Source organism: Megalops cyprinoides, chromosome 9 (genome assembly GCF_013368585.1).
Source record: "Megalops cyprinoides isolate fMegCyp1 chromosome 9, fMegCyp1.pri, whole genome shotgun sequence".
Classification (NCBI taxonomy): domain Eukaryota; kingdom Metazoa; phylum Chordata; class Actinopteri; order Elopiformes; family Megalopidae; genus Megalops; species Megalops cyprinoides.
The window spans coordinates 7,301,983-7,321,769 of record NC_050591.1 but is presented as its reverse complement, the minus strand read 5'-3'; the positions used below and the strand labels follow the sequence as shown (position 1 = coordinate 7,321,769).

The 19,787-nt window shown below is 40.2% G+C and overlaps 1 protein-coding gene across 1 annotated transcript; it reads right to left on the bottom strand.

Moving 5' to 3' along the window:
- Positions 1 to 1,054: 1,054 nt before the first annotated feature.
- On the bottom strand, positions 1,055 to 19,343 carry LOC118783234 (solute carrier family 25 member 36-A-like). The gene is made up of 7 exons (XM_036536993.1): positions 19,003 to 19,343; positions 14,931 to 15,092; positions 12,698 to 12,775; positions 11,391 to 11,491; positions 5,105 to 5,171; positions 2,451 to 2,749; positions 1,055 to 2,287 (listed from the first exon to the last, which is right to left on the bottom strand). Exons 1-7 carry the CDS (start codon positions 19,041 to 19,043, stop codon positions 2,094 to 2,096), a joined length of 942 nt encoding a protein of 313 aa, XP_036392886.1. The 5' UTR covers positions 19,044 to 19,343; the 3' UTR covers positions 1,055 to 2,093.
- Between the last annotated feature and the right edge of the window lie 444 nt (positions 19,344 to 19,787).

Below are 19,787 nucleotides of genomic sequence, written 5' to 3'. Positions count from 1 at the left end.
ATAAAGTATGGAAAAAGAATATCCCTATATTGTATACGCATAATGTGCATGTATGTGTATATATAAATACATACATACACACACACATATATATACTGCATACACACACGCACACATACACAAACGCGCGTATTAGACATATATAAATATTTTTCACAAGTCAGTACACCTAACGGTACAATATCTTCAACAGGAATCGTTTACAGCAAGATTTTTCTCCTGCTCATAACACTGCTCTCAGTAATGTAAGACTAATAAAGAGTTTATCACAAGCCAAAATAGGCCACAAAAGTGCATACGGAGTGGCCCTTAAGCCACAATGTGGGACAAGGCTGTCCTGTGCCACCCCTTTGCCCGGGAGGCCTACTCACTTCTGGGCCACTATAAAATTACCATCAAGTTTCAACTCCCAAGACCATCAAGTCACCAGCCCTGCGAGCTGACAAAACACTAATACATTAAACAGATTTTTTTCTCTCTCTATATATATATTTATATTTTTGTATGTGTTAGTTTCAAAGGTTGGTTTTCACCATTGCTGGGCTTGCCTTTTCCAACACTTGTTACATTCTAGTAGTTAAGATGGGGTAGCTCCTGTCAGGCTCAACCATACTGTCAATCACTCTAGCACAGCCCTGTGGTCCAGTGAGGGACATAACTTTTGGCAGAAAAACTGAGAAAGGCGACAGATGGGGGGGGTCAAACCACAAGATCAATGTACAAATTGGATCTCTTTTCTGCCACTTCAAAATGCAGAAATATTATACCCAAACTTCAACAGCATTTATTAATCATATCCCTTGTAGTTAGTATTTTATAAATCATCTTATATCATGGATGACTCTGAGAAGACTTTTACTGTATTGTTTTATAAGGCTGTAGCAAATCTGAGGCAGAATTTTTACCTGTCCCTCCTGACATCACTGCTCTAGATCGTTCAGACCTTGTAGTTTTTGTTTATGAACTTCTTTCTTGAATTTGAACCACGAATGTTTGATTGGATGGAGGTGTAGAGATTGAGATGAGATTTTTTTTTAAAAATTATTTAAAGATGTGAGTTCATCTTTACCATCAGGTTTTTCTGGATCTGAATGTGCTCCGTACAATGGTAATAACATTAAAAATGTTAAAATTTTAAGCTGAAAAATATTATTCAATATTTATTTTTTTTCCTTTCATAACGTATTTGGTCCTCTTTAGCCAGGCGTGTGAATAAACATGGAGGGAACAGTATATGAAATCAATCTATCTGTATCTAAATGTAATCTAACTATAAATCTAATTGTATCTAACACTGCCAACATTTTAACATTTCAAAGGGAATGAAAATACAGTAGAGAGAAATGAACAAATGAATCTTAATACTGTACTTCTCAGGTTTCAATGACAGATTGTTTCAAGTACTAGTACGTTCTTAGCTCTTTACAGACAAGGAAAGTTGCTGCCTTCCAGTCTGCTGAATGCCATTATGAACAAGTATGCCCTGACCCTATCCCCCCACCTTCATCCTGCAGGTGAGGGGGAACACAACTTTAAAGTTGATGAAAACATCACCAAAAAAAAAAAAAAAAAACCCTAACAAAAACCCTTACGAATGGCTATTTAAAAAGGCTTGCCATCAGAGGCAGGAACATCTGTGTTATTCAAGCATCACCTTTATATACACTTAGTAAGTGTGATTTTAATTATCAGTGTTTTACTGAATCACATTTTCATTATACTTGGGCATTCTCCCCTCTGATTATCCATCTTTAATCAGTCTTCTTCTAAAGCAGCTTTATTTAGGAAAGGGCGACAAAGTGGGGGAAACAGGGAGACCGGAAAGGTTTATGCCAGTTTGCTGTTTTTAATCTTCTCATTTCTTGTATTTTGTTTGCTAAGGCCTGAAGTTATGGGACTAAACCAACCTGACCCCTCCCCTTTTCTCTTAAAAACCTTCCCTCTCACTCTCTGCCATTTCATGCTGAAAACACTTCCTTCCCCCCCTTCGTAGAAAATCTGGACGTCTGAGAAAGTCTCCTCGATCCCCTCAGTCTCCTTTGGTCTTCAGCGGGCCGTCCCATGCTGCCCCCCTCTCTCTGGGCGAGGCGTGGTTACCCGTTCAGCAGGTAAACCACCAGCTCGTACGTGGACATCATGATTGCCGTGTTGGGGATCTGCCGCACCAGATGAGTGGTCAGCCCACGGTACAGGGCTCGATAGCCCTCCTCCTTGATAACCACAGACAACGTCTGGAAGAATGAACGGTACTTGGTGCCTTCCTCTCGTAACCTGGTGCGAACTACTTCTACAAGGGTGTGAAAAAATGGGGGGACAAACATTATTATTTATTTTTTTTTAAATCATTTCAAAATTGTTGTAAAGCACTGAGAATTACACAATGCCACCCAATCCATCCTGACCCCTGACCCCCTTCCCCCTGTCCCTACCCCCATCACTGGCAGACTTACCGTGGGGGTAGGCAAGGGAAGTGGCACAGGTCTTCGACGTGGCAGCGGCCAGCATCAGCCCCACAAAGTCCGAGGCGTCTTTCACCGGCTCGTCGTCCTCGTCCTCGTCATCCACGCTGGAGGCGGCCTTGGCCTCCATCAGCCTGCGTTTGAGGCTCTCATAAATGACAAAGTGGATGACAGTCTCCGAGATGCCGGCGTAAGAGGCCGACATGCCCCTGTAGAAGCCACGCAGACCGTCTGACCGGTAGACCCGTCGGACGCATTCGAAGGCACTCATCCGCCGCTCCCCCCGGTTCCTGCGGCACAAAAAAAAAAAAAAAACACAGGCCGATGAAGGGGTCCTACAGTCCTGTACCACTGCTCTAAATAGCTATTCTCCAGCAGGCCATTTGCCACTGAATGCACTTAAAATAAGACACTGTCATGCATATGCATAAAGTCAATATTTCAGTGGTAAGCCTCAAACACGTAATCTGAGTTCAGATGACATGTCTCTTGTGCCAGTGTGTTACGATCCCCTGCTTCCCCTGTAGTTCCTGTGATGGCCACGCAGAGGTTGCAGGCTGCGGTGGGAACTGTTGATTGCTTATTAGTAACACCTGGCGTCGGTGTGAGCTATATGACCGTGAGCGGGCGTCTCTCCGGGGCTTGTCGCGTTGTGCATGCCCACTCCTCACACACGCACCTGTCTACTCCTCCTACAGACACGCACCCATTCATTCCCCTAGACATATTCTTTTCTTTCTTTCTCTTTTAGTAACTTTAATAAATTTACTCTTTCTTTGAAAGTCAGTTCTGTTGTCCGCCTCCCTTTTTTTTTTATGCTGCGGTCCGACGAGCCGACCGTAACACAGTGTTTAAACACAATGAATGCAGACTGAGTGATGTAAATATAAAATTACAGAAAGCAGTTACTGTACATGCCCAGGAGCTCAGCAGATACTCAGATACTGCCTCGACCACTTCAGTTGCATTTAAACTCCTTGTATAGTATAGTATAGTCAGCATACCTTCTCTAGATGGGATAATACGAAATGCCATATGGAATTAATCTCCTTTTTTGAAATCAGTGATTGTGCATTAGCCTCCTCTGAACAGTCACAGAGCCTGCTGTTAGACTCAATAGAGCTCAACAGTAATGACTGCTTCCTTGCCAAGAGTAAATAAAGGGTAAATAAAAGCAGCCAGTAACCTTGTGTATGTTTTTTGTATAAAAAGGAACAAGGCGGGTCTTGTTGGGTCCTGTAACTAATCATCCCTTTACCAATAGCAGCCCTGTGCGCCTTTTACAGCTGCTTACGGGTCGCCCTCCTGGTTCCTTCAAGCCAGAACATTCTCCGCTTTCTTAACCACTGGGTCGCAAATTGGAGGGGATCTCGAGAGAAAATCTCCTACTGCTAGTCTTTACGATGTGGCAACCTCTGAAAGTCTTAATCAATCGGCCAAACAGAAACCGATTTATCTAGTTGTAGGTGTCACTAGCTGCCTGGTTAGTTTTATAGTTAACTCTTTATTACAGTTCGCTTAGCTATATAACTCAAGAGTTTAGCTCAGCTACTTAATACAGTATAACCAGCAAGATGGCTGATTATTATATCGCTAGGCAGCTGAAAAAATAGCCAGTCAACTAGCCATCTGTGCATTACGGCCAGTAAGCAAGTTGATTAATATTGTTGAGGATGACTCATTGAGAAAGGTTTAACCGAACTGAATTCACCAGAAGCCAAAAACTGGGTTTGCAGACACTGCTTACTGAGGCACCACTCAGTGCTGTTTCCAACAACATACAGTAGCTACAACCGTCGCGTTGTAGTAAATTAGCACTGGTGTCAGCTTCAGCTCTGCAGCTGTGTATTCATAACATATAAAAATGCTAGCAATGTGTCTGAAACAATAAGTATGTAGCTAGCAAGTGTAACCTGCATAGCTAATGTTACTTGCCAATAGGCAAAATTAGTTTGCTGCTAGCTAGCACTTGGCCAGTCTACCTTAGCCAACCAACTAGCCTGCTAGCTATCCAGCCAACTAGCTAGTGCGGCTAACTTTATATTTTCTCTCGGAAAGGCAGTGTTTGTACCATGTTTCTGGCACCCACTGAAGCAGCAAGGGCAAATTGGGCAGTGCCAGCAGCTAAAAGTAGACCCTAGTATGGGACTCTATAGTTTGGAACTAGACATCCTCTTGCTCACGTCTCAACTGCGAGAGGACGGGGTGAGTGAAGTGACAATTGTTCAGCTGTTATTTAGTTTCTTTACAAAATATCAATTGTTTTGAGTAGAGTTACAATTACAGAAAGGAGAACCTAGAAAGCAAAGACAACGCTGGAACAGATCCAGTGGATCTCTGCATGGGGAGAACAAATCGTGAAGCAAAGACAAGTCAAGCCTAGGACAGTCATTTTGTACTTGCTTTATACTACAGCTTAAATATGCCATATCTGGGCAAGTAGAAATCTGGTTTGGGCAAGCAGATTTCTGACCATCTAACCAGACCAGGAAAGTGAGAAGAAGCCTTAAAGCTGAACCCTGTTCAAATTACAGTGTTAGGCCTGGCTGTCGAGAACTGCAAATCTACACTGGCAATGTCAGGACACCAGCTACAACACAGTGTATATGAGGATAACACACTATAACAGAGTGTCCTCTGTTTACCTGGCATCCAGCTGTAAGCGTGTCTTGATTAGCCAGATGGGATTGGTTGCGGTGATGGCGGTGAAACCTGGGAAAGTAAAGCAGGCATTCAGACTTAGACATGGCACTGCTACAGGTAAGCTTTAGCATGGCCTCTTTTGATTTCTTTAAGCTGTGTTTATCACATAGGTAATACATTTTCCAAAGAACAAGCCCTTATGAACTGCAGTGGGTAAATATTTGAGTCATTAAATGCTTACAGACTAAAAAAAACAGACACTTCCTACAACTAAGTTCAAGCCATAAATACAGCTTAAAGAACTTACAAACTACAGCAAATAACTATTTAATACTGTGATGGAAACAGTCATCTATATCTGCATCAAAGAGAGCATAAACAAAAAAATGTTAATTTTGACTTCATGACTGCAATTCATCTACAGTAACTGACATCTAAAATCATTTGTGAACATCCTGAACAAAACACTATGAACACCTTGTAAATAAGACTTATTTCATGAAGTGAATAATCCTTCATGTGATTTACTAGTAGTATTCCTGGGGTGTGAAACATAGGACTACTGCCTAACAGGTAAGAGGCCTCGGCTAGAAATGGAGAACAACACAAACTCAAACTGGCACTTTAACTGGAATTAAATGAGGCGCATTGTCAATAAAACAGAACAAAAGCTCTGTAATGTGAGAAACAAAACTGTAAAAAATTAAGAGAAATTCTGATCAAGAGCTAAAATGTATTATAAAAATGCATTTGTTCATTTGTGTGTATGTGTGTGAAACTGTGTGTGAGTGTGTGTGCCTGTGCCCACATAAACAGTGGCTGTTAATGTAGATGATTTAGCAGAGAAAATCTTTGCTGTTTCCATGTACCAAAATGAAGTCACAACAAGTTGACGTTTTTTCAAATCCAAACAAACTAAAAAAAGATGATTACCTCAGAAAATGAGCAACATCTACAGTGTGCACACGTTAAATGGATAATAAGGACACCTATGAGTCTAGTCAGGAGTAATGGTGCAGCAGCATGAGGCTGATGAGAGAGGTCTGTAAAGCGTGGATCATATACAAGATAGAGAAAGAGAGAGAGCTTCTGTGGAGAGTACTCACGGGGGCAAAGCTACTCCTTACAGCTGCAGAAAGAGCTGCAGGTATGGGGACTGACATGGCGGGATCTCACTCACGCAGATGAAAGCTACAGTAAATGCCTAAAATAGACACAGGCTTTTCTGTACCACAATGACAAGCAGTGAACCATTTTGTTTTTTTGCCTTTCATTAGAGATGGGAATGGAACACTGGCTATCCCTTGTCCCCCATTTCTAACCCCCAACCCTTCCCACCCCCTTTCGACCTCATTTCACCCATCCCCACTTTTCTTCTCATGTACTTTGCTCCAGTTTCTTAAGTACACCCTTCTGTAAGCCTTTGATCCTGTGGTTTAAAAAGGTGACATATCGCCAGCTTGAAAGAAATAATGTATAAAAAAGAAAGATAAGACAAAAAGTGAAGCAAATTCAAAAGAAAAAAAAAACAGTTTGATCAAAGATTTTGTAACTCTAAGTACTTGATGCAAAGTGTTATCTCCATCATCACCAGCATGCCTTGTTCAATAAGGGAAGAAATGAAAAAGAGCATGAAACATTTTTAATCAAGTGAAAACTGTTCAAATGCTAACCTTGTCATCCCTGCCTAATGTTATGGCACAGATGTACATTATAATGGGAGATCATGACAGAACTATGAAAGAGAGTAAAGTTATTCTTCTTTGACTGAGACTGTGTGTGTGTGTGTGTGTGTGTGTGTGTGTGTTTTGGGACACCTTCATATCTACAGGTCTATGCATGGTGTTCCAGCCTTGTCTGTGATGAGCTGACTGACCTTTAATATTCATCAGTTATTCTTAGGACCCTGAGAGGGGCAACACTCCTCTATTAGCTCCCAATGAAAGCATGAATGTTGAATATTAATCTGGAAAACTACAACCTGGCAATGCATTTCCTTAATCATATTCACAAGTGTCAGTTGTTTAAAAAACAGATGAATATCTTTTCCTATTCATTCATTTAATTTATAATGCTTTTCTATTACCATTATTTAGCGTAGTGGTATTCAAACTCTGGAGCATGAAGACATTGCAGGCGAATTGCATATTGTATTGCAATGTATATATAACATATATATTCAGGCACACACATACCTTTTAATTTTTTTGCACACCTGTCACAATAGGACTTTGTGCTAAGCTTTTTGCTCAGAGTGATAACAATACACAGAAGAGGGAGGTATAACCCTTACACAGATAAGCTCACTTTTCTCAGCAACTGAACTAGACTAGACTAAAAAATGTAACTAAAATTGCGTAACATTTTGTGTGCTGTTTATCATAATGATATTTCAAGAAATGCAGGGATTGATTATTTTTCAAAAAGGGGAATTATTTCCCAGGAATCTTCACACTCAGTCAATCTTCAAGCCCGAAAGCAGTAGTTGTATTGTGGTAGGTTTTTTCATCCACTAATAACATTTTTTTCCAGCTTTTCCAAAACTTTGTCTGAGCCGCTGGCCAGAACTAGCAGGTTTCGCCATCAGCACTGCAGACAGCCCGATCTGCGTGAGTATGGCACTGTTTAATGTAAACCTGCACATGAAAAAAGAAGGTGACAGCTTCATTACGGTGTATCCGAGCTGTGTGGAGTTTCTTTTTTTTAGAGCAGGACTGTAAAGTGGACACAATGCTTTCAAATTGAACAGGTGAGTTCTTTCAGTGCTTGAATTACATTCTATTTATTTTTTCCAAAATATCTTGTTTCCATGCCTATTTCTGTGTAAAAGAAATTCTGTCATCCTTTTATTTACATTTGGTCAGACTAAAAACTGACTGTACAGAGTTATCTTTACTTTGTATTTTATGGAAGAGTACTGAGGATACAGAGGGAAATTTTTTAGATGTGCATTTCCTCTGTAGCACTCTTTAGCATGACAGTCTGAAATTCTGTAGCACTACAATTCAGGGGGTAAAAAGGATCCAAGATTGTCTTACTCAAACAAAAAAAGGTAATTTATTTAGCTTTTATTTACTGGAGAACTTTTACAGAGGACTGTAAAAGTTACTTAAATCTTTATCTGATTTTGTTGTTCACTTTAAATCATCAATCTGGCACTGTGTACAAATGTGATTAAATGGTTATAAATTAATTATTTTAAATCATTTAAAATCAACTGACCACTCTAACACACACACACACACACATTTACAGTGGCATGAAAAAGTATTTTCCCCCTTCCTTATTTCCTCTTTTATTGCATGTTTCTTTCATTGAATGGTTTCATATCTTCAAATAAAATGTAATATTACACAAGGGAAAGTCTAAAACGATCCCAGAAAAACTTCCAAAGAGCTGCAGGCCTCTCTAGCATCAGCTAAGGTCAGTGTTTTTGATCCAACAATAAGAGAGAGACTGTGCAAAGATGGGCTTCATGGAAGAGTAGCAAGGCCAAAACCACTGCTCACAAAGAAAAACATCAAAGTCTTTAGCTTTGCTAAAAAAAACACCTGGATGATACCCAAGAATTTTTTCTATGGACAAATGAGTGGAACTTTTTGGAAGGTGCAAGCCTTCCTATGTCCGGCATAAAGCGAATACAGCATTCCACTGTAAGAATGCCATACCTATAGTGAAACATGGTGGTGGCAGTGTGATGGTGTGGGGATGTTATGCTACCTCGGGACCAAGGTGATTTGCCATCATTGAAGGAAGCATGAATTCTGCTATGAATTAGACAATCGATAAGGAGAAACTCCAACCATCTGTGCGTGAGCTGAGCTAAAGTGTAATTGGGTGATGCGGCAAGACAATGATCCAAAACACAGAAGCAAGTCCACATCTGAATGGCTAAAAAGAAGCAAAATTAAAGCTTTGGAGTGGCCTAGTTAAAGTCCTGACTTGAATCCAATAGACATGATGTGGCAGGACTTGAAAAAAGCAGTTCATGCTTGAAGACCTACCAATCTGTCAGAGTTAAAGCAGTTCTGCAAAGAAGAGTGGGTCAGGATTCCTCCACAGAAATGCGCAAGGCTCATTTCAAATAACAGGAAGCGTTCAGTTGTACTTATTGCCGCTAAGGGTGGTCCAACCAGACATTAGGTTTAAGGGGGCATTTACTCTTTCACATGGGCGTACATTTTGTTTGAAAATCTGAAACCATTCAGTGCTTCAAATAGTCAATGACAGAGAATCTCAAGAAGGTGGCAAATACTTTTTCACGCCACTGTACATTGCATGGAGTCTACATCAGTGACATGGAACCAGAGTGACAAAGACCTGCGAGGATGTGAAAAGATGACGAGCCAAACCAAGGACAGATCAGCTTTTCAGGATGGGTCACATTCCCTCTACTTATCACACTGTTAGTGCCAATGTGTCATTTTTCTCACACCATAGTAAGCAAATACATCATGTAAGGCAGTTCTCCCACTGTGTCTGTAACAAGGTGACTGAGAAAAGGCCCTTAATATGACCAGCACACTGCAGTTACTTTGTGAGCTTTCTCTAATACCTTTGCAGAACAGCTAAAGAAAACTGTATGGAAATGTACGTGCACAAGTGTTAGGCCTGTAGCAAAATCATGCTCATTTTGAAAATGACAAGGTTAGCATTTCCTCACTTCTGACTTGGAAAAAGGTGTGTATAGCTCTTTGCCTTTAGTAGGGAAACAGGTTGTTTAGGGCATGTTGGAAAAAAAAGACAAAACTGTGCAATCACAAGAGGCTAGGAGACAAGGAGCTTTAGGCCAGCTGCAGTGTTGGCTATGACTCATGACATCATCATCATCAAACTGTGAGAAGAAATCAGTGAACTACCTGAGGAGTCCACCTGCCGGGGACCCCGCCCCGTCCGTCGGCGTCAGCCACGAGGACCACCGCCTCCAGCCCCTAAATGTTAGCGCCCCCTGGCTGTACTACATATGGTACAAACAGCGTGTGAAGCCATACTGTTTAGTAGTTAGCAGACTGTTTGGTTAGAGACTTTTGGTTTCCTTTCTTTGTCCCTGCTAAGCTACCCCCCAAACAACAGCAACAAAGAATTTGAAAAGCACAACCAAAATTTGTTGGAGATATATTTTGTTTTTGGACAGTTCCGTCTGTTTTTCATCTTATCTATTTGATTAATCCTTTTTTGTTTCACATATATACTAAAATCATTAAATTCATTTCATGAGCAGCTGTCACAGAGAGGAGGAAGGATATTAAAAATGCCCATGCATGTACAATACTGACAGAACAAAATATTAAATTTTTAAATGACCACAGAATTTGCTTATTCATTAAAATGCTAAATATTCCTAATCTATACAAAGCAGAACTGCCAAAACATTATACACCTATGCTTGTGGTACTTAACAGTATTTTGGTCTAAGAGTCTGAGGGGGGCAGCTAAAGAGATCTTAATTAGCGAATACTAAGACATAAAAGACCTCTGCTGCTAATGTCAACATACCTTGGAAACCACAAGCCCATGCGGTTTAAGAGGGCTTTTCTGTGTCTTAAGAGGGATCCTCTCTCATTCAAGGCTCTGGTGAAAGGCCTTCCAACAGTTACGTTAACTACGATATATATGCTTTAGTTTTTGCTGTGACAAAACACACGTCTCTATCGAACAGGCTGGTGTTCCTCACATGGGCAAAAACCACCTTGCAATGAGGGCGCGAAGCACAATAAACCTTTCATTTTCTGGTTGTGCTTTCTTTACAGTCCCACCACTTGCCATACCCCCATGGACACCCCCCTCTTCTAAATAAGATTAGCAAATGTACACAAAATGCCCATTTTACCCAAGTACGACTAGCAACATGCCCCAGAAACAGCCAAATCAAAATCAAAATGTAAAAAAAATAACTGACCAAAGGTAAGACTGGTAACTGAACAATATCAGGGTTACATTTAAAGACTGAAAAAGGAAGAGCATTTGAAAGGTAAAACTTGACAAGTTTCCTGCCCCCAGTTAAAAGAACACCCCAAAGAGCAGCATAAAAGTGCTTATATTTAATACAATATTTATTTAATAGTACATTTGTAATATGAAAGCATAAGGAAAAAGCCTCTTAAAAAGTTGAAAGTTCATCTTTTAATTCATTAGTAAGGCTAACAGAATCTTCATTATACTGCTTTAGTCTCAGTTACTAGCCTTTCTAAAGAAATTTGTCCTTAAGGTCTGATACAAATAAAACCAGTACGCACACACAGGGTCATCGCCAAACATGTCAGCCGGGCGGTGCTAAACGACTTTTACCTGCTAAACCTGCTGAGGCCATGTGCACCAGCTTGGAGTCGGGTTCCAATACGCCATTCAGCCTCTCTTTAGTGCTGGAGTAGGCAGCAAAATATATTGCTCTACAGGCAGGTGGAAGGGACAAAATGATCAAAGAGAAATCTACACACAGATGACAAAATTAACATTACACACATGTAAAAGCATGCAACATACAGCTAATATATTTAGGGTGCATTTCCCCTAAATAATTAAGAAAATAAATTCAGGACTTAAATAGCAATTCAGAAATTTTACTATTTCAAAGCTTTTTTATTGGCTTTGCCATCTGAGCATCACTAAGCTCAGCATGCGACACACTTCTGCTTGTGCTTAACAATGTGTTGAAATGTACAGTATATCTTGAAAGTAAAAACACACTATTCTGTAACCTACCTGTGTACTTTTTCAGATACAATCATATTAGTCATTCTGACAGCAGAGTCATTTACCCATTCACTGATATATATATATATATATATACACACATACACACTATAAACTATAAACTATATTCATCTGTTTTAACCATTTTAACTACAAAACACAAAGCAGCCACAGCACTGCATATTTAAAAAGACAAACAATGGTAACTTACTGGTACCATGCCAAAGCAGGGAGTGCTTTTCCAATACAGTTACACAGTTTTAAAAGTCAGCTAATGTTAATCAGATAACTACCTCTAGAAATTACACAACTGGAATGAAATTGGTTTATAGAAAGAAAGCATTTAAGATAGCTAAAGTAAACATTACTTAAATCACTGTCTGCACTTCCTTGCCTCCAGTCAGCTAGCTCTAACTGCATTCAGGGCTCTAGGTCAACTAGGTGGCAAGGTGACGGGGCTGATATCCAAGTGAACGGTTGTTGTCTTGGAAATCAATCAATGCCAAAAATTCCTGTCTTTTCAGCCAGTTCAGTCATTCTAGTAGTGAAAAATTCTTCCTCTGTGGGCTTTTACTAATTTGATGTGAGACGACACAAAAAAAGTTACAATGGGCGCCAAGCGGTGTCTATTTAATAAAAACAAGATTAATTTTTATGGAAATTTGAGGAATAACTGTCCCTAGTCAACTGAGTTAGTATATAAAATGTTGTCTACACTGACCCAAAATGGCAGTAGTATTACACTTCAGATTTTCACCAATTCCTTTCAACTTCTTTCCTACTGGGCTCCAGATAATAAAGCTTGTGGAGCACAGCAAAATTGGTACTGGTACACAATAAACTGTTTCACAAATAATTACACACATGCTATTATATTTCATTGACTTTAAAGCACCTCATACCTGGATGGAGCCACACCCACCAAGTTAGGCCCTAAACCTCTGAACAAAGAACGCACTCCTTCTTTTTCCAGTATTAACCTGTAGAGAAAGAAAGGCAGTGATAAGAGGGATTAGTTTTGATTTAATGTTGCTTCATATTGCTTATCAGCACTGTGATTTGTCGTGTGCCTGCCAGTTACTCAAATGACGTCAGAGGAGAAGCCCTTATCTTCCAATGATTAACATGGCTGTTGGCTGTATGGATGTATATTAGAGCATTACATTGCTTATGCAGTCTGCACAACTGAAGAGATCGTTGTGATGGGATGAGCCTATTGTGCAATTGGTAATTCCAAGCAGGATTGCATAAAAAGGAAAACACACATTTACAAAAGAAGATAAAAAGTGAAAACATTGTATCTCTTTATCCCATGCCAATTACCAATGCTCCAAGCACATAACACATTTTGAGGAATATTGTGCAATTTAGCAAATTCCCAGTCCGTATGGCAGAAATATAAAATATGCTTTCTACAGATAAACACTGCCTATTTGAGTTCTACGATCTTAAAACCAGTTGGAAAAAATTCAGCTGAGAGATTTGGCATTCCACAGCTTATGAATGGGTTACATGAAGTCAGCATTTCTTGACAACTGACCCACTTCTTTCCTTCAGAGCAAGTTTGTGGGCTTAGGTTTCAGAATCCGTTTTTTGGCAGATTTTGCACTGTGGAGTAAAGAATTGAGAATATCTTGCTGAACAAACAGTACAATGGAATGGAAAGGAGTTGGAGGTGGGTTTGGGCTTCACATATAAGCACTGTGTTACCATTTCATTTTTAAAAACTGTACAATCTTACTTGCTGTTTTTTTGGAGTTTCACAAAAACCAAAACCAGAAATACTTTTTTTAAACACTGTGATCAATATGAGTTGTCTAAGTTGTCTCTTTTTGAATGCTGTAAACTTCATAACGTGAGAATTGCCTGTGCAGTTTTTAGACCACAGCAAATCAAGAGTAGAAATTTTGTACAATCTGAGGCAGGATGTATTTGTAGGGTTGGGACAGAAATGTAATTTTGTATCACAATCATTGTGTGAAGAAGTGTTTTTATCGCAATAACTGCATTTTAAGGAAAACACCCCTTTAAAAAAGGCAGAGACATGTTTTAAATGTAAAAAACTCTTGCAGTAACATTGTATTGGTGAAAGTTTTTATTATTTCTTTGGTTGATCAAATTATTATTTGGGAAAAAACTGCACAGGGCAAGAGCCCCATTGACATATACTGAGAATGGACTAGCACAGAAATTACAATAGAATGATTTTGTGAATCACTGTCACATGAAACAAACTATGAGAGTGGGTTAAAACAGACCTAAACAATCTAACAAGATCTGTTTTGGCTAGCTACAGAACTGGCTAGCCAGGATCATTAATTAAAGCCCAGAAAGTGACAAGCACAGTTTTTTTTCCAGCTAGTCCACCATTTACACCGAACTACAAATAGTCAAATTAATCAATGTTGCCATAATCAGACCATGTAATGACTTCATAGCTAGCTAGCTAGCAACCAACTTCACCAGGAAAGAGAAAAAAACCCCTGTTGCCATGTTCCCAATTGCAGCATTAGAACACATATACTAGCAAGTTATCTAGCTAACCACCTGCAATCCACTTACTAAGGCTGCATTGTATCCAGCTAGGCACTAGCATTCCTTTGCTAGCCATCTAGGTTATCTGTTTTTTTTTAACCCAGACCAGCTCCCATTGCCTGTGACCATACAGCCCACTACAGACAAGTCAGTCAAACCACTGATTTGTTGTCAACATCTTAAATACGCAGAGAAATTCAAGACACAAAACAGACAAAAACACAGCTGAAACTTGTTTGCCAAAATGTAAAGTGCAGCACATTAGATGTTAATGCTTCTTGTCAGTTATGAATTAGATGTACAAAGTATGACATATACTAATTTACCAATATAATATTTTGCATAAATACATATTTTTCATTTAACTAAAATAGGTACATGACTGGATTTGCTGGATACAGAAGCACAAATGTGCTAGATATTATAACTAGCAAGCTGGACATGCAACAATTAGCTGGCTAAAATAACTTGCTAACTAGCTGTATGTTAGCTAACTTGAGGCAGTGCTGGTTAATGGTGCTGAACTGAGGCACTGCGGGGGGTACCCAGTTAGAATAATGGAGGTGCTGATGACAACTTTGATGGTGGCAGCATACTCACTTGAGGCAGTGTATGGGTCCTGGGGACACTCGTGCAACGCTGGGTCCGTTGACGGTGTTGAGCTGCACCTGAGGGATGTAGAGGGTGACAGAGGAGGACTGCAGCCTGGTCTTCACCACCTCCAGCGGGCATGTCAGAATGGCACCCACTGTGCCCCCACACCTGGTACAGAGCAATGCCAACAAGTAACGTTAGATGGGCTGCCCTTACACAACAAACACAAGATACATGCTATGACATAATACAGCCAATTAAATGTACATTCTCATGATGAAAACGGACTTCCATAGGTCCACCCTGTGTTGGTTACAATACCGCATGATTCACTGCAAAGCTGGTGAAACCATGGTTCGAAGTGATGAAGGCAAGAATTTAGCCAACCACAGTTGAGACAAGGAAAAACAAGTACAGTAATTAAAAAACAGCTCAGGTGTGCTTTAAATATTACCAAAATATATATTCCCAATATATCAAATTCACTATATATATTTCACTTTTCGTCTTCCGTTTAGTGTACTTACGTAGCGTACTTAATTATTACATACAGAACACATTGTACATTTGACACATAAAATACACAGACCTCATGGGTAGCCTCCCAAAATTATATGCTTGCTCTGATGATTATCATATGCCTAGGATAAATGCTTAATGACTGGATCCTACATATAAGCTAATATAAATGAATAACAAACTCCCCCAAGGTTATTACAACAAACTAGTTTAACTGATTAAGGCTCTATATGGGGACAAAATCCAGTTTCAAAAACTGAGTGGGACACTCCTGATGACTGACTAAATGTGTAATCAAGTTGGACAATTTATTTCGTATGAACACTGCCAAGACAGATGACTCTAAAATCAAGTAAAGTAAATTTAGAAGAGTAAATTTAAATGACAGTGATTTGATTACACAAACAAGCTGAGGAATTCAAAGTATCTGAGACCATGCTGCCTGCACAGTGTGACTTGGCCAGCACCGTTCTCCACTTTCGTAATAAGTCACCACAGGAAAATATTTAAGTCCATTCAAAACAAGCTCCCGTCTATGTCCTGCTCTATTCACAGAGCTGTGCTCAAAATACACGGTGGGTTTAACACTGCATTGACTCTCTAATGGGTGCACACGACCGCATGCTTGTTCAAATTCAGGCACACACAGCCGCATGAGCACAGACTGGCAAGCCTGTCTCTGTGGAAGAGAATGCTACTGTGGGTGTCTATACTGAGAGAGCCAAGCAAGAGGGACAGACTTCAGCTGTTAAAGTAGGGGCAGGAACGAAAGAATGACAGATGAGACAGGTAGGACAACTGAAGAGCAAGGATGCTTCACTCAAGCAGAGATGACACCTATCCTTCATTCTACACAGTACCTCACACATTCCTGAAACACAAAAAATGAGAAACTATCCACCACTGTCAATTTTATCTGTCACAAATCTTAAACAAAGAAAACACAAAAAGTAACTAATCATAAATTCTATACACTGTCAATGTTCTCTATACCCATCTCTGGGATGGGCAAAAGTGTACTGCTCAGTATTAGCAGAACTGTACTTATTCAGAGAAAGCACATACAGGTATGCATTTCAGTGTGACTTCACAACCCTTTTCTTGGCATCACAAAAACTCAAACATTTATAATGGTGATGCATTAGCCCCATCATCAGTCATGATATTTCCCATGACAGAGAGGTTCTGGCACAGGGTGACAGACGCTCCATCATGGAGAACATCTCGGAGTTTAGGTGTACGTTCCCTTAAGACACTGAAAGGAGACATGCAACATTTGCAACACATATGTACCAACTTCCTGTGCTATGCATTTATTATGCAATGAGAGACCTATGAAAAGCTGTAGGCCAAACACCAGACTATCGGCAAGTAACAGTCACTGCGAATACACAAAACACACCTGACCTAGAAAATGTTACCTGCAAAGGGCACAAAGAAACAAGAGACAGAATGACAGGCAATGTCTAGTACGCACCTTAAAATGCTTACACCCCAAGTGAGCACACTTTTTTTTGCTTTAAAATCATGCTCATGCAAGCATACTTTATTTTAAGTTTGTATCAGACCCACCCTTAAACTTATTAATAGAAGGTGAGTCCTACAATGGATCATAGATTGTTTTTTGCTCTCAAAGTTATATGAGCAAACATGTGAGTTCTGACATCTCAGGTGAGTGTAACCCTGTAACAGTGACGAAGCATCACTGTACAGATCATGCTTTTGTCATAGGCACGCTGGGAAAACAAAAGCTTTGCGCTACCTGCTTGCAACGATGGTTTACCTCAGGGATGAGTGCTCCCATAGACAAGGTAATTTTCTGATGGTAAATGTGGTAGTAACACATGTAAAACAATCTAAATATAATACTGTGAAGAGGGTGTCAAGAGCACAACTAAGCTTGGAACAGGGCCTATGAATAAGATGAGGCTGCTAAGATGTCAAACTTTGTTAAACTGTAGACTTTTTTTAATCTCAATTTGTTTTCCTCATAACAAAGGCAAAAGATTTTTGTTACATAAAACCACTATTTTTAAGGTTTAAAAATGTTCAAACAATGTTACAAATTTGAATTTTACTTCATTAAAATTAAAAGCTATAATCTAAAAAAAGGTTGTAAAGACAATTTCCATTTGTCCTGAAGAGTAAAGACAATAAAGGGTCAGAGAGGAAGACTGTGCAAAAAAAATGATTCCCATAACTTCCCATGACAAATTTCCCATTTGGAGAGTTTTGCCGTTCCACAGGGAATGCGAGGATGTAGGAATATAGGAAAGTACTCAACTTTATTAATACTGGGACGCAGACAAAGTACAGAGGGTGTCCCAAAGTGACCATTTTAAATCTCCCGCCTTCAGCTCTCCCCTTACGACTTGCTAATTCCATGGCCCACTTGGTGATGTCAGAAGCTGTACACGTAGAGGGGGCCAGGAGAGAGGGGGCGGTTCTGGACGCTGCATCAATGTACCGTGTACTGGATTGCGTTTCCTTCAGCGCAATGTCATTGATACGCTGTCCGAACAGCTGCATGGCCACTAACATTTTCTACCACTCATTTATCATTAGTTTTTTCGGTTTTCTACAGTCTGCCACACAGGTCTCTCAAAGCATCCGGGGTTGCCTGACTTGCGACTCAAATGAACGATTTTTCAGAATAGTGAACCACTACACTACACTGAAAAGATTCGTTCAAAATGATTCGCCCTTGCAATTAAAAGGTTAAAGATCAAACGCACATCTTCATTGCATTGCTTCGTGTTATGATGTAGTGTTACTCTACTGTTGGCTACGTTGTGTGAAGAAAAAACGTTTTTGTTTTCCATGGCAAACCTCGGCTAGCCGACAGTCAAGTCAGATCCCCGGTTTCAGACAACTTGCTACCCTAAACCAGGCCTATTAATGCCGTTGTCTAGGCAGTCAACGTTAGCAAATTCACCGTTGATCGCGCCCTAGGTGGCATTAATTATCAGTGTTTTAGCTAGCTACCGGCGAGTGTATATTAACGACATGTAGCTAGCTATGACATAACGCATGACAGCATATCCACGAAGGAAGTAGCTAGCTACCTTGCATCGAAGCCGCTAGTTTTAGCATCGGGTATATCTGACCCTCATCTGATTTTTTTTTCTGAAAACAATGTAATTATAACAACCTAGCTGGTCTGATAACTTGCTTGTCATCCACCCGACGTTAGCGTTTAAAAAGGTAGCAAACCAGCTAAGCATATTGGTCATTCCTGACCAAAGCGGTTTGATGGCGTACACACAAGGCGTTTAAGACATTTGGCGTATCGTGTTGTAGTCTTTAATAATGGTCAGTGTCACAAATCCCATCTCAAATAGCTGCACTCAGCTGCAGCGACAGAGATGTCACCTCGCTTGTTAACGGACTGAGAATTGCAATACAATGCAGCTAGTCTAGCTACGTATCTACTTACCCATAGGCCCGTTAAATATCACACAACCTCAAACAATTATTAATGACAACTGAAATAATAAATACTGGCATGCATTTCTTTGTTGCCAAGAGATGAAAATTAAAAAAAAATCATCACACTCACCCTCCAGCAAACAGATGAACCAGGGTATCTCTCTGACTCATTCTCTATCATTCTCGGGACCCGTACATGGGGGTGGCAGCTGTAGCAGTCTGTGTATCGCAGGGGATCGGGACAGTGAAATATGTAACTAGTCGAACTTGGCTGAATGCATTTGTGAGGCCAGTAAAAGGCAGCAAATGGTTAGCCTCCTGGCTTTCACTTCTAAGCTATCCCTGTAGCTATCCTCCTACAGTCACCCAGTGTATGCACTTGCAGTTTCTCACCGACTACACTCTGCCCGTGGATGTCTGCAGTCCTTCAAGTCCAAATGCTCTCCTTATCATTCTCTAGCATACACTGACCACGACGATTCGGCTACACTAAACGTCGGCGACACAGATCTTTAACTTATGTTTATCATCGAATCACAAGCCTCAAAACGGACGCCGCTATTGGTCGGCGCGTCGAAGTACGTCATCATCCTTGACTCCGCAGGAGTGTTCTACCGTCACGTGATCAAGATCTGAATGAAAACCGAGGATTTCTTTCGATTTTGGGGTTTAAGCGTTTTCATTGATATAACTACTGAGTTTTCGTATTTGTAATTTTAACGTCATTCAATTAAGTGTTTATGTTCTAACACCGGTCCGGAGAAAAGGATTTACGGGGATTTTACATCTCAATGTCATAGCTCACCCTCCAATACTGTATGGGCACTCATGCGCATAATTGGCATCTAAACAAGCACAGTTTAGATGTCCAAACTGACATCTTACCATAGGCGTACATGAGGCTCCATTATCTGA

Bases quoted from the DNA above. Each gene is read 5' to 3' on its own strand.
- LOC118783234 (XM_036536993.1), bottom strand. From the start codon at position 19,043: ATGAGTCAGAGAGATACCCTGGTTCATCTGTTTGCTGGAGG. The intron at 15,093-19,002 runs GTGAGTGTGATG...GCTCTGTACCAG, and splicing joins GTTCATCTGTTTGCTGGAGG to GTGTGGGGGCACAGTGGGTG. The intron at 11,492-12,697 runs GTATGAGGTGCT...ACCTGCCTGTAG, and splicing joins GTGGGTGTGGCTCCATCCAG to AGCAATATATTTTGCTGCCT.